Raw genomic sequence first — 23340 nt, 5'->3', positions numbered from 1 at the left:
TATTTATTTAACATCTTATATATGCACAAGTCAAGCTGTTTTATATATCATCTAAATATTTATGTGAACCCTTATAACAAAATTTCCTGTAATCATTTCAACAATGATACTGTCATTTTAAAACATTTTTAGTTTTGCAAATGGAATAAACCTCATTAGAGTTGGATTTAGAGATAGTGCAATGGGTAAGAAACTTGCCTTACATTCTGTCAACACTGGTTTGATTCCCAGCACCACAAACTGGGTATGGCTTAACCCTGCCTAGCCCCTCATAAGTACTTTTAGATGTATATTTTTGTCCTTTAAGTTGTTAATACTGGCAAATATCAGTAATGATGAGCAATTTAATGTTACCACTATATTATCTATCATCTATTTTTATATACTGTGGAGTGAAGCCAAAGCCTCTCATCCCTCACCCACGTAAACTGCTCTCTCACTAAGCTGCATTCACATATTTGAAGACTTTTAATTCTAAATGGGGTTATGATACACATATTGGAAGGCTTTTAATTCTAAAAGGAGTTAAGATTTATACAATTACCTTAGGGTGATCCTCCCTTAAAAATGCTTTAGCATCATCTGTTCTTTTAAATTTAAATGTGTTTTTTGGGGGTCTGGGCCACACCTGGTAGTGCTCAGCGGTTACTTTTTATTCTGCACTTAGGAATTACTCCTAGCAGTGCTTGAGGGACTATATGGGATGACAGGGACTGAAACTGGGTTGGCCATGTGCAAGAAAAGTGCCCTGCCCATTGTACTACCACTCTGATCCCTACATTATTTTTTTTCATTAGTGAATCACCATGAGGTACAGACTTACAACCTTTCGTACTTGCATTTCAGTCATACAATGATCGAGTACCCATCTCTCCACAATTGCCCATTTTCCACCACCAATGTTCCCAGCATCTCTCCCACCAACCCCCACTCTGTACTTTCCACCCCACCTATCCTCTGTGGCAGGGCATTCCCTTTTGCTCTCTCTCTCTCTCTCTCTCTCTCTCTCTCTCTCTCTCTCTCTCTCTCTCTCTCTCTCTCTCTCCTCCCTCCCTCCCTTCTTTTGGGTGTTGTGGTTTGGAATAGAGGTATTACATGGCCATCATGTTCCATCTATAGTCTACTTTCAGCCCGCATCTCCCATCTTGAGCGGGTCCTCCTAGCACCCTTTACTTGGTGTTCCTTCTCTATCTGAGCTGCTTTTACCCCCAGCATGCCAGCATGTGTGGTGTCTTCTAAGCTGTGGAGTAATCTTTCTGGTACTTATTGCTACCAATCTTGGGTGTTAATCTCCCATTCTGTTACTTTATATTCCACAAATGAGTGCAATCTTTCTCATAAATACATTTTTGACCAGAATTTAACTTGTATTCTATCCAGTGATCTATCTGATCTAACTTACTCTTAAGAATAACAATCAGAAAATGTCTTACATAAAAGTTTTGGTCCAAATTCAAATGAACAATTTGAAATAATTGAATATAAAGTTTATCTTAAATTCTGAGAAAGTTAAACTCTTAGGCACATTATACAGCATTATGAAATATACTGAAGTATACTAATCTATCTCTATTACAGTGTAGGGGTTAAGAGCAGGGTTCTAGTGTCAACTAGAACTGACTCAAATACCCTTTTACCCTTTTTTCCTTGATCTCTTGTGTGACTGGTTACTTTTTCAGTATCACCTTTCCTGTCTATAAAATGAAGTTCATAATTTAATTCTGATAAAATTGTGGGAGGACGAGGCGATTGTGTATATATATTGAATTATGTCCTCCCCACCCCTGCCACTCACATATTAAAGTTCTTTCCAGAGATGTAACTGTGCTTGGAAATAGAGTCTTTATAAAGAAACTAAGATTAAATGGGATGTTAAAATTCAGACCCTTATCCAAAGGAACTATTGGTCTAAGAAGAAGGAGAGACTTCCCTCTCTATGCACATTTTATGTGAGCTTACAGCAAGAAGGTGGCCACCGGTGATCCAAAAGAAGAATCCTCAGAATGCAGTTTAGTGACTTGCACCTTGATTTTAAGCTTCCAGCCTCCAGAAATGTGAGAAGGTATATTTCGTTTGTTTAGGCCCCCAATCCAAGTGGTTTTCTTATTGCAGCTTGAGGCAAACAAAAACAGATTTGAGGGCTAAGGGTGAGTGTTGCTGTAATAAAAACTTGAAATATGGGAGTGATACGGAAACCGAATTATAGATAGATTGCATTTGTGGGTATATTTGAGAAAAAAGCCTCTATTGCCCCGAACATAAAGTTTGGTAGCTATTAGGATTGAAAGCTCATTCGGGCGAGGTCTGAGGTGTAAATGAGGAAGATGAGCATTATGTTCTAGAAAACTGGAGGGAAGATCACCCTTGTCCTAAATGGCAAAGAATGTGGTTGGATGGAGTTTTAGCATTTTAAGGAAGCAGAGCTTGCAAGTATGTAGTTGTATGCTCAGAGAGATTTCTAAGTGAACTGTTGAGGAAGTGGCTTTGTCGCTCCTGACTGCTGAAAGGGGCAAAAGAGAGATAAATTCTCAAGAAAGAATTGCATGGGCTGGGGAGTTAGCACAAGGCATATGTGCCTGACGTAGGCTTGGCACAGGCACAGCGTGACTCTCTTAGAATGACTGAGTGGAACTCTGGTAGTCTCTGGGTACCGCTGGAGTCTCCTTACTGGTACCCCAACACTCCAGGGCCTAAGTAGTACCACGTCCTCAAGCCTTCACATTGATCCTCCAATCTGGTTGGCCAAGAATCACGAGGAGTTTCCCCTGGGCCCCCTGAGCATGAACAGGGAGGCACCCTGCCACAAAGGAAATAGTTTCCAAAAACAAACAGAAACTGGGGCTGGAAAGATAGTTCAGTGGGTTAGGTGCTTGCTTTGCACGGGTTGAAGCAAGTTAAATTCCCAGAATGCCTTGTGGTCCCCCGAGCAATGCCAGGAGTAATTCCTGAGTGCAGAGCGAGAAGTAACCCCTAAGCAACACAAGGTGTTACCCAAACACTTAAGAAAAGAATGAAACCCAAAGTTAAAAGATTTGGAATATTCTTAGTCTATCATACAGTTAAAAATGAGGAAGTTTTTTTTTTTTTTTTTAACGAGGAAGTTTGCTTTGGAGAGAACACCAAAGTTGTGGCTGAACAATCAGTCCGCAAAGAGATAATGCATGAGGTTAACAAGCCAGCTCCACCGATGCCAGAAATAGTTTGGGCCAAAACATCTGGACCACATTAGAGACACTGCCGTTTTGGGTCAAAGGGGACAGGACAGAGCAAATCGGAGCAATTTGAAAACAAGCATACTTTATCTTTCAAGAAAGTGGAAATCCCCTCAAGGCTATTCAGGTGTTATCAAGGCCACCACTCTCCTAGAAGGCTCATAGAAATTAAGCTTCCTCCACCCTCATTTCAAATATGGGACCAGCCCAACACAACTGAGTAGGTGGGGGGCACACCTGTAGAACTGTGAGGTCGATACTGCCACCAAGTGGTAATAGAGGGCAAAGCATCAATCCAAAAAGGATCATCATTATCATCATTATCCTCCCGTTGATCGTGGATTTTCTCAAGCAGTCTCAGTAACGTCTCCATTCATCCTAGCCCTGAGATTTTAGCAACCTTTCTTTACTTGTCCTTTCCAATGGTGCCGCATTGGAGGTTCTTTCAGGGTCAGGGGGATGAGAATCATCATTGTTAACTGGTTTGGTCATATGAATACACCACAGGGAGCTTGCCAGGCTCTCCCATGTGGGCAGGAAACTCTCAGTAGCTTGCCAGGTTCTCTGAAAGGGAGAACTAGGCTATAAAATGTCGCGATCAGCCTTTGATATAATGGGTTGGAGCTCAAAGGGAGCTCACGTGGAAGTCTCAGATGTGATTCCCGGCACCACATGAACCCACCAAGCTTGCTGTAACTCCAAAGCACCACTGCTTATTATCCCCACCAAAAACAGAAAAAAAAATGATGCCATGAAATTTGCTTTAGAAAGTTTTAACTTTCTTAAGGCCCCTGCGATTTCTTCCTTTTGGAATGGATTTCTCCCTTTTGGAATGGGAATATCCGTCTATCCTGAATCACCATTGTATTGGGGAAGCAGATAACTTGTTTAGTTTCACATGTTTACAACTAGAGAGGATCATTACCTTGTCTTGTCCATATCTGATTACATGATTTTAGAAGTGACTGGAATTCGAGTTGATCCTTTAACAAATTCAGACTCCTGGGGCTTTGGGGATGAAATAAATGCATTTTTCTTGAGATACCATGGAGTTTTAAGGGCCAGAAGTGTAATGTTATGTACTGAACCATGTGTTCCTCCCTTTTCTCTCAATTCAATATTTTCAAGTCCTAAGCCACAACGTGGAGATAGGAACTTTAAGTGGAAATTGAGCCTAATGAACTCAGAGATATGGGGCCCTAATCAAACAGGATTGTTGTGCATTATTTAAAAAGGAGAGGCAAAAAGAGGAGAAAGAAGAGAAGGCTGAAGAGAAGTCTCTCTATCCATGCAACCAATGGAAAGGTCATGTTAACTCACAATAAGAGGGCAGCTGAGAATGAAATGTGTGTTTCTGGCACTTTGAGTTTTGATTTCCATCATCTAGAGGTGTAAGAAAAAATATATTTGTCTTGTATAAGCCTCCCAATCTATGGTATTTTGCTTTGGAATCCCAAACAACCTAATATAGTAAAATTCTTGATGTACAGAAATCAACTCAAGCGGTTGGAGTGATAAAAAGTCGGTAGGGCTCTTTTCTTACATGTGGCCAAACTAAGTTCAATTTATGGCATGGCATATGATTCCTTGAGCCTTGCCAGGAGTGATTCCTCAGAATACAGCCAGGAGTAGACACAATCGGGTGTGGCCCCAAACAAAACAAACCAAACAGCCCCAAATTAGCAGAAGAAATAAACTCTATATACATCACATATGCATGCATAGTGAATAATGAAGGAGATTGCTTACCCCACATAAAAGCACTAACTGCTTTCAAGTACTTTAGCAAGACTCATTTTGAATTAAAGTTACTATTGCTACTGTGCTACTGCATAGTTTAGTATAAAGTAACAATAATAGTGATATGAATATTATCTTCATTTATAATCATTTTTTTTTTGCTTTTTGGGTCACACCTGGCAATGCACAGGGGTTACTCCTGGCTCTGCACTCAGGAATCACCCCTGCTGATGCTCAGGGGACCATACGGGATGCTGGGAATCAAACCCGGTTCGACCACATGCAAGGCAAACGCCCTACCCGCTCTGCTATTGCTCCAGCCCCCACATTCTTTATTGTTATTGTTATTATTATTATTATTATTATTATTATTATAGCTGTTAATTTAAGTGGTCCTGATAGTACACCATCCTTGTGAAATTTTTGCACCTTTTCTATTTTGAGGCAACACTTGAGTGTTTGGGGGCAACACTCAGCAGGCTACTACTACAGAACCACTGTGCTCAATGGTCACTTCCAACTGTGGTTGGGGGGTCATGTGATACCAGGATTGAATTTAGGTCTTCTGCATGAAACATGTGCTCAGTCCATTGAACTCAGGTCTAAATGTTTTCACCATAATGTGCTTTGAACTTGAAACAGCCGCGGGATACAGGGCCAGCCCCCGCCGGGGCCGGTGCTCTGCTCCGGCCATGTCTCTGCAGAGCCGGTGGATGTGCAACGAGCGGGAACCAGAGACAGCTTTAGGAATTGGGGTTCCAGCATCTGGCAGAATTTTCCCTGGACTTTATACAGAAATCCAAAACTTAACATTTATAATTGTCAGCAATGTGAAACGGTTCCTTTTGAACAGGTCTGACTTGGGGGGGAAACTCCAAATAATAACAGTAAGTTTTTGTTGAAATATTGAAGGTTTTTAATGTAGCAGCCACCTCTCTGGACTGTGAACTAAGCAAAAGCCCCACGCTGGCCGATGTGGCGTGGCGTACACCATACTATGAGGCGCTGGAAGGAGGATGAAGGGGAAAAAGGGAAAAAAAAAAGGGAAAAGGAAAAAGGGAAAAAAAAGAGAGAGAGAGAGTTATGTACTTGTAGCAGTGGGGCTACATATCTCTTCATTTTCAGCAATGAAAAACTAATTATCAAATGTAGTAGGTCTGTCTCTCTTGGTTGGAAACTCTAACAGCCATAGTGAGTTTTGTGTTGAATTATGGAATGTAATCAAGGTAAAGAAAAAATGAAGTGAAATTCATTAGTTATACAGTAGGGGGTAGGGGGTGGGGGCGGGGTGTATACTGGGGTTTCTGGTGGTGGAATATGGGCACTGGTGAAGGGATGGGTGTTTGAATATTGTATAACTGACATATAAACCTGCGAACTTTGTAACTTTCCACATGGTGATTTAATAAAAAGTTAAAAAAATGCAAAAAAAGTAAAATAAATGTTTTCATCATAAGACTATCACTGTATCACTATATCACTGTCATCCTGTTGTTCATCGATTTGCTCGAGTGGGTGCCAGTAACGTCTCCATTTGTCCTAGCCCTGAGATTTTAGAAGCCTCTTTTTTCTTGTCCTTCCCAACAGTGCCACATTGGAGGCTCTTTCAGGGTCAGGGGAATGAGACCCATCATTGTTACTGTTTTTTGCATATCAAATACGCCACGCACGGGGAGCTTGCCAGGCTCTGCCATGTGGGCACCATAAGACTATTGGTATTTAAGAATAATTAAACTATAATTTAAAAAATCAATTAGGCAATATATGATTCTTACTAATTGCAACAGATGTCTAGTTCCTTTATCCAAATAGTTCCTCAACTAGACAAATTCTTAGGAGTATAAGCTGCCATATTAAAAAATACTGAAAAATGATAACTTGCTAGAAACTGATTTTCCAGATATAATTTACAAGTAAGTTGAGTTCTCCTGCCTTTTCTTCCTGTGAGTGCAATAATAGTATCACCAATGTGTGTCCCGATATAAATGTAATATTTATTTGTACTTAACCATAAATTTAGAGTATTCATTGTTCTTTTAGAATTTTTTCAGTAACAAAAGTTTATTCTTTCACAGGTATCAAGGTTACATTTTTACATACCGAGTGTCCCAGACAGAAACAGGTTCTTGGAGTGCCGAGGTATAGCTCTTTTATTTCTTTTTGCTTCTCTGGGTATCAGGGACATACTTGGAATTTAGACTGACTTTATAAAAGAGCTATCAAATCAAACATGCCCAAATATTCATCATACATATACATATATATATATCATTAACCTTCAGCCCAAAATTGTTCATGAGTCACTAAGAAACTTTTAGAGAATTCTAGTTAGTTGTTTATATTTCTTCAGTTACCATTGAGTTGAATGTTTTTACTGAGTGGTGGGGTGTAAAAGTGGGATAAAAATGGAAGGATTGGGGCTGAAACAATAGCACAGCAGGTAGGGCGTTTGCCTTGCACACAGCTGACCAGGGTTTTATTCCCAGCATCCCCTATGGTCCCCCGAGCACTGCCAGGAGTAATTCCTGAGTGCAGAGCCGGGGTAACCACTTTGCATCTCCAGGTGTAAACCACACCCGCCCCCCAAAAAATGGAAGGGCTGCATAAACCTTTTAGGTATTTGCAAAATTGTAGAAAGCATAAAATATGTAGAATAATTAAATTAGCAACTTTACCAAATGACAATATCCATCTTATGAGGATATTAAAATAACATGATTTGTTTTCTAAAAGCCTCAGGAGCAGTGCGACATGAATTGAATGGCTGTGTGAGAGGCTGGACTTATTTGTCAGGTGAATCTGGGTTCTAGATCTGGTCCCTACTTTTCCCTAAGCAGTCAGTGAGTTTGGGAAGTTGACTTTATTTTTCTTTAAGCCAATTTCTTCACTTGTAAAATGAGTCTAAGCTTACTTGGAGGGCTCATTTTGAAGATTAAATGAGAGAAATGCATAGGAATAAATCTTAGCCATAGGGTTAGCATAGAGAACTTCCTAAAAACTGAGAACTCCTCCAAATTTTCAAACAGTATAATTGTATGTGATCAGGAACTGAGTTACCTAGCATAGGAGTTCAAAGAAGGCCGACTTTCCCAAGTATCAGGAGAATCAGGACTGCTCTATGTGTGGAGGGAGTAACCGTGATAGGAAGAACAGAGATAGATGGAACAGTGCAATGGTTTTTAAGCTCTGCTTTATGAAAGCTTTGGGGTTGCTCGCAGGGATGCAGAGAAAGAGGAAGTTACCCAGTGAATGGTTATGCTTTTGTGTCATCTCTTTCTCTTCAGTATATAGTAATTCTCTTCTATTTCCCATATCAACGGAGGTCTCAACATAAAATTTCACTTAAAAATGGGTTCTTATGGCTCTGAAAACATTTGAAAGTCATTGTACATCTGAAAATCATTATAATAAATCCCTGTACTGTGAATTGATTTTCATGTACCTGTAGGGTTATATATCATATTTTACCAAGATAGAGGTTTCTACACCAGAAACTTTGGCCTAAATAATTGTTCTATGTGATACATGCATTTATATTTGTATATAATTTGACCAGAAACAGCCCTGTTACTAAAGAAGTAGGTGTCAGCTGCTGAAGAGCATTCTTTTGGAGTTTAGCTACCTGTCTTTAAACTTCTTATCCTCCATCTCAAATACAATATCATATGTAGATTATTAGATTCTTATGGTCATGTTAAGGAAGAAAGAACTTATTGAGTGTAAATGCCCTCTTATCCAGTTCTCTGGTCTGACCTTGTTTTCATAATATTATTGCAATTATCTGCACCAAGAGAGCAGAAGATTGGCATGTTTTCTCTAAAGGGAAAGCAGTTATTTTAAAAATGCATATTGCATTTTTTCCTAGCTACTAAATTTGCCTTCTTAGTTAATTTTTCTTGCTAAGGTTAATATTAAACTAGTGTGTATTCTCAGAGCTCAAATCACCTGACTGGAAGAAATTACTCTAGAGCATATTGAAGACCAGCTGTGATCCAAAAATGTTTCTTTAGATAACTAAGAGATGAGAGTATGGGAAATGTGCATATGTGAACAATAACTGAATTCACTGACAGAATAGGAGCTGTCAATGGTATAATTTTTGTAGTAAATATTTTCAAAATTGGTACACGGCATATTTATCCTGCTTTCTGAAACAATACTTTACCACACTACAGAATAAAACATGGCAGTAGCATTCCACTCTTTGTACAAAAGAATTGTGCTAAAAGTCTAGGTAAGTCTGAGATTTGTTTCAAGGAGTTTAAAGCAATTAAACCTCAACTCCACAGTATTATAAAGATAATAATGTGACATTTCAGGTTTTCATAGACTTTGGCTTTACAATTGCCTTGTGTATTTACTCCATTGACTCAAGAAAAAAATTTGTTGTTATTTTAGAAAATTCTTTATACAATGAACTATCATTTATTGATATGTGCATTGCCAGAAATACATTGTAAAAACTGTATTCCCACCTCCATCCCTGCCACCAATTTCAGTGATTTTGGGCTTTCTGGGTACCTTATTATCAGTGATATTAAACAGTTTTATTTTTTTGGGGGGGAGCACCACCTCACCCAGCTATGCTCAGAGGTTTCTCCTGGCTCTGCACTCAGGAATCACTACTGGGGTACTCAGGAAACCAGATGGGATGCCGAGTATCAAACTCAGGTTGGCCACTGCAAGATAAACACCTTACTATCTCTCTTTTTTAACCTAAACAAAGTACTGTAAATTAGGCCAGTTATTTGCCAACAAACACATTGAATCCAGAATCTAAGCTGATTTTAGACTTCCACTTCTCTTTTTTTTCTATGTTAGTGTGGATAGTCAAGTGTTAATTGCATACAGCTTCCCTTGAAAAGGATGATTCTGTTGATAAATGATTTTACAAGCCACAAGAGCAGTTGAAAAAGATGTGTGGTTTGATGTTTTTCCACAATCGGGGTGTATACAGTTTCTCTTCTGGTTGGCGGCACCAACTTTCCCTAGAGCCTGTTTGGTTCTGTCCCAGACTGTAAGACTGGCTCCTAGGACCCAGAGCTGATTTGGTTTCTAACTACATATGTGAACTTGGGCAATCTGAACTATCTCTTAGTGTTTCTATTTTCTTTCTTTCATTTTTTCCTTTTTTTCATTTTTAGCTCACACATGACTGGGCTTACTTCTCCTGGCGTGCTTGGGGAACCATACTGGGTGCCAGGAATCAAACCTGGGTCAGCTGTATGCAAATCAAATTCCTTACCCTCCCCCATGCTTCCCATTTTTTTCCATTTTCTTATAGGCCAAATAGGAATAACCCACAGCTAATAAGACTGTGAGGAGACAGATTGTATTAAAAATGGAGGGGAGGGAAGAGATAGGACAGTGCTTTGAAAAAGTGCTCTAAGAAAGGCATTTAAGAGGTGTTCTGTGCCTATGACCTGTTTGTGCAATTTGAGGATTCAATCTTGAAGCCAAAGAACTAAACTCCTATAAGAATGGTTGTCTGTTTGGTCTCAGTTGAGTTCAAGTAAAATGTTTTGACCATCGTTGTGAAGTCAAGTGGGAAAGTGAATGTATCACTGAGGCTTGTGAGCTTTATGAGTCTATGAATAGATAACAGTTTAGAGTGGAAAAATAACTTTTTAAATGAAAATTTTCTTGCACCAATATAGGAAATGCCTGAGAATGCTATGGACAGTGTACTCACTTGAGTTTTTGAAGTCTGTATGCATGTCTTCATGTCTTCTCATTAAATGCTAACAAGCAGCTTCAAATCTCTAAAATCTTCCAGATGGAATAACTGAAAAACAGCTTTCTAAAACAAAAAACCAAAAAAAAAAAAACCGAAAAAAACCCCCCAAAACCCAACAACAACCTTAGTCATTGTCCAATTGCTTATCACAATAAACTTTTATTTTATGTAAAATGACAGTTTTGAGCTAATGTTTACAGCTTTGCTCATAAGCTTTTATAGGAAATTGTTGATTTCAGGCAGAGTCTTTGCTGGAGAATTGATGTCAGGAAAGGAATACATTTTAATAGTCACCTGCAAATAATGGTATCTTCAGACACAAACAGGTAAGTAAATAAAGGTGACTTAGAGTTTAGTTTTCATTTCCATGTGATGGAGAGAAACTTGTCATAGTGAAGTGTTGATGGAGAAAACAATTTTTGGGAGACTAGGTAACTTTCCCAAAGAAGAAAAATTTAAAGTGAAGGGTGAGGCAGCACATATGGTGAGGTGAAAGATTGTAAGGCTAACTAGCCATGCACTGTGTGTATGAAAACAATTTTTAATTTTCCCATGTAGCATTTTGTATTGTGGAATGATGACAAGAAGGATGGGCTGTTGTAGGCAGTATTAGGGTTTATTTATTTTTAGTTCCCCAGGCTTTTTATTAATGACCTGTAGGATGATCTGTATATTTTTCCTGTGTTTAACTGCCTCCTCTCTGTCGGTAAATTCATTGTGGGTAATGGCCTGTGTACCCTTAGAGGTTCGTGAGGTGTGATGGGTAGCAGGCAGAAGGGAAGGATGATGAGCAAGGGCTTGTACAAACTAATTCCACCCTCGGGAAAACTGAAATGACAGCTCATTAGCTCCTCTTGCTGGGAAATTCAGCCAACTGAGTAAACTCCTTTGGAATGTTGTTTTTCCTTCTTCCTTATGTTTTAAAATATTCAAATAAGTTTCACAAATATTATCTGTCTGAGCATCTCTCATACGTGTTGTAATTTTTTAAAAATCATTATGAGGTAGGTGAATAATGCGCATGGCCTTTTATTTTCCAGACAGCACCTGGAGTACATAAAAGATTTTTCCGCAAAGTAAAAAATCTCATTTCAGCATTTCAGAAGCCAAATCAAGGTATTGTAGTACCTCTGCAGTATCCAGTTGAAAAGAAGGCCTCAGACAGAGATACACAAGGTAGTTCAGGAATGTTTTACTGTTAATGTTGGGGGTGGTTGGATCACACTGGTGGTGCTCAGAGCTCACTCCTAGCTCTGTGCTCAGGGATCACTCCTGGGTGTTCTTGGGGGACCACATATAGTGCTGGGGAGTAAAATGGGGTCAGCCATGTTCAAGGTAAGTGCCTTCATCTCTTTACTATATTTCTGGCTCTGTTAATTTTTGATCAAGTTTAAATATTTATGTTATTTATAAATATATAGTTATGGAAAGCTTTGTAGGAAAAATGTGAAAATAGTTGCAGTTGGCAAGTGAAATGAAAAGGAACTAGTTGTATACTATGAGTTTAATGTCCTATAAAATATAATAAAATTGAAAAATATGTATAAAATTCTATGAACTCACAGTACATTTTAACATATTTCATCCCCTCTTTGTTCTGCCTAGTTCCATTTGTTGATATGTGATCACCATTTCACTTCACTAATTTAGACACAAATAATTCAAATATAGGTCAATTCAAGAAACACCTGTATCTTCCTTTACCTTGTCTTCATAAACTTTATTTTCCTAAGGTTACCCTGATCTACTTGACCCTGATTTCTACATTTGTGATACTTGGTTTAATGTTAACTTATCATAGCATAAGTATCAAAATTATTAGACTTTTATTAATCCCTGGCACAAATTGTTTTATCTCCAGAATAAGCTATTTAATTTATTTGTTTATTTTGGTCTGGGGGCCATATCCAGGAGTGTTCAGGCTTATTCCTATCTCTGCTCAGGAATAACTCCTGATGGGACTCAGGGAACCATATGAAGTGCTGGAGATGGAACTCCAGGTCAGCTGCATGCAACCTAAGCGTCTTACTCTCTACACTATCTCTCTCTGGTTCTTGAGCAAAGCTAGTTTAAACATATGTGTCATACTAATAACCAAGTACTAGAGTGTGTATGCCTATTAGATATGATTGTTTCCACATCTTTTTTCCACATTTCCAAAGGATATGCTTTGACTAAAATAATAACTACTTATGATAATATAAAAGTTGCATATTCTTTTGATATGAAAATCTAGACTTAGGATACAAAGTGACAAAATCAAGTAAGTGATGAACCAAATACATGGTTAGAAATGTAAATAGGACTTCATTTTATGAATTGACTTTTCTGATCAGTAGTTCATTCTCTAGAATTCAGTTTTAAATATTGGTTTCTTGAGGTATATCATTAGGTTATATATCTGAGTTTTATGCCTTTGGGAATTTTATAACGATAAATTTGAGCTAATCTGTAGTTTAAGTAGCTTATAAATTTATGTTTTGATTTTATTTTTTAGGTAAAAGAGACCATCATGATGTCTTCATGAAAGCACCATGAAGAAAAATAAAACTTCATACTTTATTATCAATAATTTAAGTATATTTTGTCTTATGTATTGTGGATAATACAGTTCTGTGAGTTATAAATGTAGTTCTAAAACCATCATAGTCCTATAATAGGAGCATCTGGCATGATGTTAAAACTCAAATGGACTTTGTGAATAATGAGTTTTGAAGTGAGAATTGGAAAAATATTTTGCAAGTTATTTCAGTTATTTTATTTACAAATGGAAAACAATTTAAAACATAATACTTCATAAAAATATTAATCTAAATTTTTGTCAAAAATAAATTAAAATAATCTTTAGTTTTTCACAAAGCACCATTTTTAGTGAGATATTATTTGATAGCTACTGATTTTAAAATGTCTTGCTTGATTGTAAAGCAGGAAGCTGATTTTTGTTCCTTGTCTTTTTCATATGCAATTCTACATTAGAAATTATACGCTTTCTGTTAGCTATGGTTGTATAGGCTCTTTTGGGATTTATGAAGCTGTGTACTGTATGCTAAAACAAGCACTAGACATGGAATGGAGAATTTCTCTTTAATTCTGAAAGAAATCTTCTTGCCTAGCATTCTGATGATAGACAATAAAATTCACAGACAATTTGGAGTCTAAAACCCCATGATTTAAAATACACTTGTTTATTACAGTTGCTAGTATAGGATTTGAAACTAAATTTATAAATATGATGTAGGAGGCTTTTCTTTTTTCATGTGGTTCTGCCCCAGCTGTTGCTACTACATGAAAAACTTCATTTTAAATGGAGGCAGCTGTGGCTTATGAATGGCTGATTTACAGGCAGCTCCCTATTTGATAGCCCTACACACTATTGGAAGGTTTATGGTTATGTTAATTTTTAATAATGGTAAGTGAATGAAACCTAACCAAGAGCCAAGATTTTAGATACTATGCAGTGAAGAAGAGTATTTGTGTTTTATCTCACATTTATATTTTCATGACTTTTGTAATTTGATTATATGTCAGTTTGTTTTAGGACTTCACATAATTCATTCACTCTATTGAATGGTTACTAGGGTGGAGAAATAAAAAGTACCTTGATCTGCCCTCATGTAGGTTACTTTTTAGTTGGGAAAGAGAACAGTGGGTATAAAAAAGCAATAAAAGTAGGAAGAGAAAACAAGAATATAAAAGAAAAGCTGATAGATATATCACCTTTTTAAGAGAGGGTCCCAATGTGCAGGTAGATAAATCTTTATAGAAGCATATAACATAAATAACTTTGGTTCATGGTCCACAGAAAAGTTTTATTTTAAACTAATAAATTGAAGTTCTGGGTTGTACAGGAACTGTGGTTAGTTTAGTTAATAATTGGTGAATTGCTGAGAGACAGAGCTCCTCTCTGTGTTCCAAGAATATCTGATTTCTAAGCATTTAAAATGGATGCTCTGGATTTCAAAGGCAGAATAGAGTCTCAATAATGCATTGTGGGAGTTTTGCTATTTCTGGAAGTAAAAGTATCCCTTTCATTCGTAATGGCATCAGAAAGCCAAAGTTCAATAAAATTATGTTTAGATAATTTTAAATTACTTGTAACTTGGGTTTAAATTTTAATAGTTTCAACTAATATTCATTCTAATTTGTTCATTCTGGAATAATCTTAAACATATGAATTATGTTTGCATGTTCTTTTATGAGAGCCTGTTTTGAAGCTTTTTAAAATTATGAATGGTCTTTCATATTTTAATAAAGTACCTTAAAGCTTTGTTTGCCTAAATTATCTTCAAATATTCTTCAAAACATTTTCAGAGAGAGATGATATTAGTATATCAAGAAAAGCACTGATAAAGGCCATCTTATGAATCATAGTGAAATGACTTACTGAAAAAAGGTTAAGTGCTTTTTCTGATTTTGCTGCTGTCAAACTTGCCAGCTGATGTGCCTGTCCACTGTCTTCTTTTGCTGGCCTTTTATTCATCAAGTTTATTCTCCTACTTTTTTTCTTTCTCAGAATGAGCATCCTTCCTATTTTCCAGTACAAAATAACTTCCACTTTTTCAGAAAGGTCATATGTCTTCCATAACTAAAATGTTGCCATGTTAACATATAGCTCTAAGATGCTTAGTCAAGGTAGAAAATGCACATAATGCACATACATTTTCAAGTATACATCTCTCTTCAGAAGCAAAGTATCTCCACAAACCCAAAGCAACATGACAGCTTATCAAATTCTTGTTAATTTCCTCTGATATTTTTTCTTAAGAGTCAAGGTCAGTGGGGAGACAGCTTAGGTAATTGTCGTTTAGTTGTTATAGGAAGGACTCCTTTATGATTATACACAGGTAGAATAAACCTACAGAGAATTCCTCTGATTGAATCTTCTGTTTAAACAATATCTTAAATCTAGAGAGCTGGTTTGAGGATATTCTTTGTTTGGAACAAATAGAGAATTAAGAATGAGAGAAACAGTTTTAAAATCTATTAAGAATGTTTAGACATCAGCTTATGATTTATTTGACTCACTTTATTGAGTTTAGAATTTAAAGTCTATTGATAATAAAACACGGATTTGCCCTTGAGTATTTCAAGATTGCAAGATGTCTGGTCTTTCTGTTAGTGGGCTATAAATTCAAATTTGTCGCCTATGTTTGCCCTTGCAGTAAATGGGATATCATAATTTTGCAGTTTGCAGCTAGGGGTGGAGTTAAACTACCCAGTTTGGACACTTCCATAATTTGGGATCATTGGCCAAACTTTGCAGTAGACTGAATTTTCATCATTAATTCATTTGCCTTTTAAATGATTTTTTGTGGAAAAATGTAGCAAGGCCGATAGCTCATCAATGTAATGTGAGATTACATTTTTCCAGCATTCTCATTGATTACCATGTTACTTAAGCTCATCTCTAACTATTATTTCATTTGCCAAATAGGAACAAATGAGTCTTCTGTACCAAACAGGATTTTTGAGGTACTAGAATTACATAATACATACATAAAACACTAAAGGTGGTAATATTACTAAATGTTGAATTAGCATTTTTATTCAAAGATCTCTGAAAGTGAGGTGCACAGGGAAGAATTGTGGAGAAAATTATCCTCTTTCAACAATTCTCTCAATGTGTGTGTTCCTGGTTTTTTGCTTGATTTTTGGCACTAGGGATGAAACCCAGGACCTCATGTGTGCTAATATCCCTTACATACTGAATGTTTTTTTACTTATTGATCCTAGACAAAGAGGATTGTCTTCTGTTACACAGAAATCTTTTACTATACCTGTATATTATCTATCTATCTATCTATCTATCTATCTATCTATCTATCTATCTATCATCTATCTATCTATCATCTATCTATCATCTATCAGTGAATATTAAGGAATCACGGCATATTAGAGTAGTACAAATCACAGGATCCTAAGCAAGTTTCAGCAATGGGCTATGTGTACTGTAGGTGCCCCATAACTGTAAAGTTGAATATTGGAAAGTGTGTTGACCTGCTTCCTCAGGGTTCCAGTGTTAATTTTTCATGTCATCTTGGGATATATAGTGTCAAATAACTGGCCATTGTAATGCCCAGGACGTATTCCTGGGAAAAGTTGTTGATTTTTAGTCTTTCATGATGGCATCTTCCTCTATTCATTTTTTCAAATGCATTTTTATGACCCCATCTCCTAGCCCGTCAGCACCCTGGTTTTGACAGTCTTTCTTTTTTTAATTGCTGATAAAGGCATTGAGAAGAGAAAGAAAGCCTTCAGAAAATCATAGTCTAGACACATTTAAATTTGAACCGGCTACTCTTTTTTATTAAGTGGTTATGTCAGAGATCCTATTTGTATGAAAACTAAAAATGAAGATACATCATTTTAAGATTAGGACCTGTTGGATTACTGTGACTACATTTTCAAGATGACACAGTCTTACTGTTCCCTGTTAAGGGACCACCTTTCATATCATAAGGTGACCAGATTGACTTGAGAATACAACTTGGCGCATAAATAAAATAGGACACAGTGTTCATTTGCAATTTTATTTTTTAAAAACAAATATTCAAAGTACTTTTTTCTTTCAAATATCGACACATAATGTTTAACTTTAAATATTTACAGCAAGTTGTTGTGATGCTCTTGTAGAAAAATGCATGCTTCTGGCCTGAAAGCCAGAGCAAAATGCAAAAGACCATTTAACTGCAGCCAGAGAACACGAACCTGTACAGTATCCAGTCACTTTTCAGCACAGGAGTGAGAGCAGGAATACAAAATTGGAACCTATTGTTTCCTAGCAACATGGCTCAGGCCATTATAACACAATTTTCAGTATGATTAGAACCTCTAACTGTTGTTATATAGAAACTGAAAATCTTGGCATACACTGTAAACATCTTTACTTCTCATGAGAAAGTAAGCAGCTAAAAAGAATATGTTTCTGACGTAAAGGCTATACTTCTCCTTCTCACCTTCTCTCTTACTGATGCTTTTGCCAGAAGAATAGTAAAGATTTAGACATTGTCATGATTCATACAAGTAAAATATTTTTCAAGGACACAATCTGATATACTAACATTTATTTAAGAGGTTAAAGTCCACCACTAAATCTAAGGAAAGATTTTAACTGCCAAACACATTTCCTTTGACAAATAATGTAAGATGACAACTGCCAAGACAAAATCCACAGCAAGTTTAACTCTAACTATTTTCAGTTACTGTTTAGGAAGTAATTTCTTCTTACACACAGTAGTATATTTGGTCCTTAATAGTTTTCACAGGAAGGACACACTGAAATAACAGTCACTATTTTGTGGTTTACTTCTTTTTTGTTGTTTGTTATTTTCTGTTTTTTTTTGGTTTTTTTTGTTTTTTAAATTTTTTTGGGGTTTTTTTTGTTTTTTGTTTTTTGTTTGTTTTTGTTTTGCAGAATAAGAACCTTACAGAAGGCTGTGGAAGAGCAGTCTGAGATCAAAAGTATTCGTCAGGTCAGCTACATGTATGTAATTTCCTTCAAGGAAACAAGGATATTGTATCCAATATGTAGCCTTCTATTTTTTTATAAGCTATCACACGCTCCAATTTCTTCAAAAGTTCCTTTTAATATTTGATTACTATCCTTTTGCTCCCATTATCACTGAACTCCATTACATTTGCCCTTACGGGAATATATATTTATAAATGCAAAACTTTGCCCTGACTTAAATGATATTACAGTGGGGCCTGGTCTGGTTAAAAAAATATTTTTAAAAAAGGGGGAAAAAAGTAGAAATAATATAATAGAGTGCTTAAAACTGTGTCAATAGTGATAAAAAGAAAAATATTATAAAAATTATAATTTAATTTTATACCTTTCTATTAGGGAATTCCAAATTTTACATTGTCAAGTTTTCAAATATTTGGCTATGTTGTATATACTATGTTATATTACATATATAGTCTATATATTATAGATTTTCTAGATAAATTGACAGTAAAGGACACGCTTATTTTATACATTATTTGTTGGGTTAAAAATAAAACATATGCCTATTTATATGGTGAGTGTTGCCAAAAATTAGGTGTATGAATTGGGCTTTATTTCTCTTTTCTCCCATAGTCATGCTTCTAATCAGAATGACTAGCATGACAACTAAAATAAATATATTTGAATGTCTGTTAAACTGTGAACTTTTAAGCTCATTTGGATCTCTAGACTGTAGTGCAAGAGTTAAAACTAAATAAAAGGAACAAAAATTCAGCACAAATAAAATGAACCTAGTTAGGGTAAAAAAACAGCCACAAAGTATTCCCTGCCTCCAGCCCAGAATATTCTTCATAAGAGAGCCTATGCACTCTCAATCTAATCGATTTGAATGGTATTTGGCTGTGCAGTGCCAGCCGTGAATTTCCTGGGTACGATAAATCCAACACGTTGATCCCTGTGCTGCAATGTGTGTTAATTAAACCACATTCAAATGTGAGCCACCAGTGGTACACATCAGCATCAACATGTTAAAGTGGATTTACTTTTGTCAAGAAATACAAATTTTTCTCTCATTAATTTAAACTTCAGAACTATAAGCCAATAAAGGCATTCTTTGTATTCAGCTGAGTAGGAAGTGATATACTCAATATGTTAGGTTCATTAAGAAATGCCAAAATGTTTCTTTTAAATTTACTAGATGTTAGTGCTTACCTTTTGGGTTTTTTTCTCTTTCTTCCCCAAAACTTTGGAAGTAATAAAGAGAACAGTAAAAGTTCAAAGCAGTATTAAAACCACTGCTAGAAGTGATAAAAAGTGCATTTCCTGAATATAATACAAATATAACTTTTAGAAACTAAAGGCACAAACTAAATAAAAAATGTATTACAAACTAGAAATGCACAGTTCAAGGTAATTACTATTAAGTAAAAGCTTTAAATATTTTTGCTAATGGGTATTTAAAGTAGTTTGAAAATGATACATCATCAGTGAATTGCAAAAACGTAGAATCACTTAAAATACAAGCAAAATAGACTCTAATACTGACATCTTGGAATAGTGATAAAATACATCATTACATTTATGAATGTATTCTCTATATACAGTTCACAAATTATATTTTCATTGATTTAAAAGAGTTATCAGAGGTTCTAAGAATTAAGGTCCATTTTTAGGCTGGTGTGGAGGTATTCAAATTTTCAACAAGTTTATTAGTAATTTTAGAATTCCATTATTAGTAAATACTGTACCATTAACAAAGGCCTGATTCATAAAAAAATGAGTAATATGGTTAGAGTCTGGATTAGTTATCTCTCAAACTGAAATACTTCTAATTTTAAAAAAAGATGAATTCTTTATGAATCCTCTATCAATACATATTTAAGAATATAGCAATCCCACCCTAAGGTGAAATGTTTGAATATACTCTCCTCTACTGTCTTTGGGTCCTTGTCTTTCCCTCACAGTATTGACTGTAAAATGAGCCAGATTCTTTCAAAACTTTACAATGAGCCTTGATTCTGACTCTGCATATTATTAAAGATACTGCCATCCAAAAGCAAGGCAACAACCCCACACTGCGTGTAGGTAGTAGTTGGAACATTTCACCATAAATTCTCCTTCAGACATAGCAAAATGTCCAGACTTGGCTATGAAAGTGCTGAAGTTGGATCAGGGGGATTTTCTACAAGCCACATTGTGCTGTCATGTATTTTCATTTGTGGTAATTTACAGTTGCACAGCATTTTACAAATTCTCTGTCATTGGATATAAACCTCCTAGTTCACCAAAGGTCTTCTTTTACTATAGGAGTAATAGAGATTAAGAAACTGTGACTGATAGGTAGTAACATGAATCCTGATCTTTCCCCCAAGTTGAAATGATCACAGAACAAAAGAAATCTTCCTAGAAAATAGTTTTTCTTAGGCAGGAGAGATAATTAACTCAAAATACATAAGGGAACTAAAATTACTGGCCATATATGTGATTTTAGTAAAAAAAATCTGCTTCCCTATACTGAGTTCTAAAGTTATAAATTTTCAGGGCCAGAGTGATAACATATCAGGTAGGGCACTTGCCTTGCAAAAGGCCGATTCAAGTTCGATCCCCAGCATTCCGTAGGGTCCCCCAGCACTGCCAATTGTAATTCCTTAGTGCAGAGCCAGGAGTAACCCCTCACCCCCCCACCAAAATAAGACAAATCATGTGCCCCCCTCCCCCCCACAAAGAAGACAGAAGTTATAAATTGGAAAGGGCTTGCTTAACTAAACTCAATTTCCTGACTATGACTGGGAGAGGTTTAATACAGGATTGTACATTTTGAAAGATAAATCTAAGTGGGTAAAAACAACATAGTGGTAATTACTGAAATGTTTGGTTTGTTCTTCCTTTTAACTTTCTTTCATGTTAGTACTAGTATACATTTCAAAGGTTTTGGCTCTTAAGAATTTCTGAAGTGGTAGTGAGTGCTTTTACTGGCATCCCAGTCATGTATGCCTGCTAAAGCCTCATTTTTTTAGAGCCAGAGTGATACTTCATAGTAAATTACCTTTCATGTGCACAAAACTGTTGGATTATTGTATACACACTGAAGGACTAATGTGAAACTATGACCAAAACACACCCTATATATAAAAGAGAAATTCCTACCCAGGTTAATAAAAGCTATGTTTCCATGACGCCAATATAGCTGGGCAAATTGGCAAAAGAAATGTAGTCAAAACAGGTTGTATGGATAAAGTTACATTGACCAGCTGCCTTGGTACCATGTCCACACAAGCAAATAGTGGCAATTCAGTCTGGTTACCACACCTACTGGGAAGCATGGTAGACAGCCAAACCACCATACGGCAAAACACAGCACAATGACATGGCATTTACTCTAACAAGCAAGAAGGAATAATCTGGGAGGAAGGGTAAAGGGTCCTGACTAGCAGATGTTGGCTAAGGACATTTTACACTTCTTTTTAAGTTTCTTCTAAGAGATCTGGAAAATGTGAAAGGGCTGGCAGTCTTTCGAAATGCAAGGTTCAGATACTATTGCACCACCTTATCAAATAGCCTGCAAATTCTGCCAACAGTGAAACATGAAACTTTGTGTCACAATATAGAGATAGAGAACCTTGGGTTCCTTCTTAGTATTTAAACATATGCATGGCTCAACAAATTGAAAGTGGTGCTTTCTGAAAACTTCGTTGTAGCTATTTGAGTTCTACTTGTGTTATTTTGAATACTGCCACACAAGAACTAAAAATCGCTGTCGTTTTTTAAAGAGTTTAAATAAACAATATTAAAATACCATCTTCCGTCACATTGAAAGGCAGTTGGATATGTTTTTTTTCTCCATATTTACATATAGAGAGTTCTGATCTAGAAAACCAATACAATAAACCATTTTGTGTTTTAAAAACAGGCAGTCTTTGGTGACGCAAAGGCAGAGATTTTTTCTGTTACCTCCTGCCTATTTCGCTCTGTCTCATAAAGTGAATATTGTTGGCACTGTCAGAAAGTTCTAAATACTGCTCCACAGATAAAACAAAATAGCCATCATAACCTTGTACCCTCCCAGTACTCAAAAGCTGCTGCTTCTCCCCCTCTGTCCATGCCCGGGTACCCTCTTCCCCTTCTTGCAGCCTTCTCTGTTCCTTAGTCCAAGCCTGGGCCACGGCACGCTGTCTGGCAATCTCCAACACGTGATTCTTTTCCTCTTCGACAGTTGTTCCATACCGGATGTTGAAGCATAGAGCCCCATGCTGGAGTTGGATATCTGCAAATCGTCTAGTCCTCCCATTCAACACAGAAGTCATTTGGGATACAGTGACATTGACACCATTCTCTAGAATCCGCCTCCCCCCAGTGTTACCAATGAGCACCAGGTCTTCCTCCAGAGACCCAAGTTTAATGAAGTAATGAGTGTCCCGCCCCTCTATGGTAAAATGTAGGTTTTCCAGGTAGTGAGCATTATTGAGAATAGCAGCAAGCCGCCTGCTATCTTCATTGGCTACTCCTATAATATCGGCTGTTACTATGCCATCCTTGATGGCAAATTTAATACCTTTTCCAAAAACAGAAGGAACGGCAGCAAACCTGGGTTGCTTCCCTCCCTCAAGGCACCGTCCATCATTAAACTGGGGAGTCATAGGAAGTTGGTCCAAGGAAATGAAGTTCCTGAGCTGTTTCTGAAGCTCACACTGAATACCCAGGATAGTCTAGGAAAGCAAATGCAACAGAGGATTAGACACCTGGAATGTGTGTGAGCATACACACACACACACACACACACACACACACACACACACACACATAGACACGCAGAAATACTCTGATACTGGAAGCAAAGTTTTGCAAGGTTGCTTCCTCCTCTAATGTGCTAGTTTGTAATTTAAAAACAAGTCAAATTTGGAATCTCTTCATCAGTGATTTGGAGAAGTAAACAGTAACAAGTGACATCAGCCGGCCTCTATTTCTTCAGATCTCGATTAATTACATACAAGGAAACACTCAAACTTTATATTATAGAATATCAGACCTGGAAGTCATTTCAAGTTAGGTGCCACTCAAACAAAGGCATCTCATTTTCATCAATTCATCTTACACTGGCTAGTTGTTATTACTTACTGTTTGTAGAGCAGAACATTAGGTACGAGGGGTATAAAGAGATATGTAAGGCTCTGTTGCTTTCAAGCAGCTTATAACCTTATAAA

The 23340-nt window shown here is 36.7% G+C and overlaps 2 protein-coding genes across 2 annotated transcripts in view; one reads left to right on the top strand and one right to left on the bottom strand.

Annotated features, from left to right (window-relative positions):
• The window catches only part of SH2D1A (SH2 domain containing 1A), a 29296-nt gene extending 16058 nt beyond the window's left edge, over window positions 1–13238 (top strand). The window contains exons 2-4 of the mRNA XM_004606345.2: window positions 7028–7091; window positions 11730–11865; window positions 13187–13238. Of these exons, the coding sequence (XP_004606402.2) occupies window positions 7028–7091; window positions 11730–11865; window positions 13187–13227 (241 nt within the window). The 3' untranslated portion in view covers window positions 13228–13238. The remainder of the gene's footprint in view (window positions 1–7027; window positions 7092–11729; window positions 11866–13186) is intronic.
• A 7637-nt stretch (window positions 13239–20875) lies between these two features.
• TENM1 (teneurin transmembrane protein 1) overlaps window positions 20876–23340 on the bottom strand; it is a 1051200-nt gene continuing 1048735 nt past the window's right edge. Inside the window, exon 34 of the mRNA XM_004606346.2 lies at window positions 20876–22845. Within this exon, the coding sequence (XP_004606403.2) occupies window positions 22087–22845 (759 nt within the window). The 3' untranslated portion in view covers window positions 20876–22086. The remainder of the gene's footprint in view (window positions 22846–23340) is intronic.

Source organism: Sorex araneus, chromosome X (assembly GCF_027595985.1).
Source record: "Sorex araneus isolate mSorAra2 chromosome X, mSorAra2.pri, whole genome shotgun sequence".
NCBI lineage: Eukaryota > Metazoa > Chordata > Mammalia > Eulipotyphla > Soricidae > Sorex > Sorex araneus.
The sequence above is the reverse complement of the archived record's forward strand: the minus strand, read 5'-3'. Positions and strand labels throughout refer to the sequence as shown.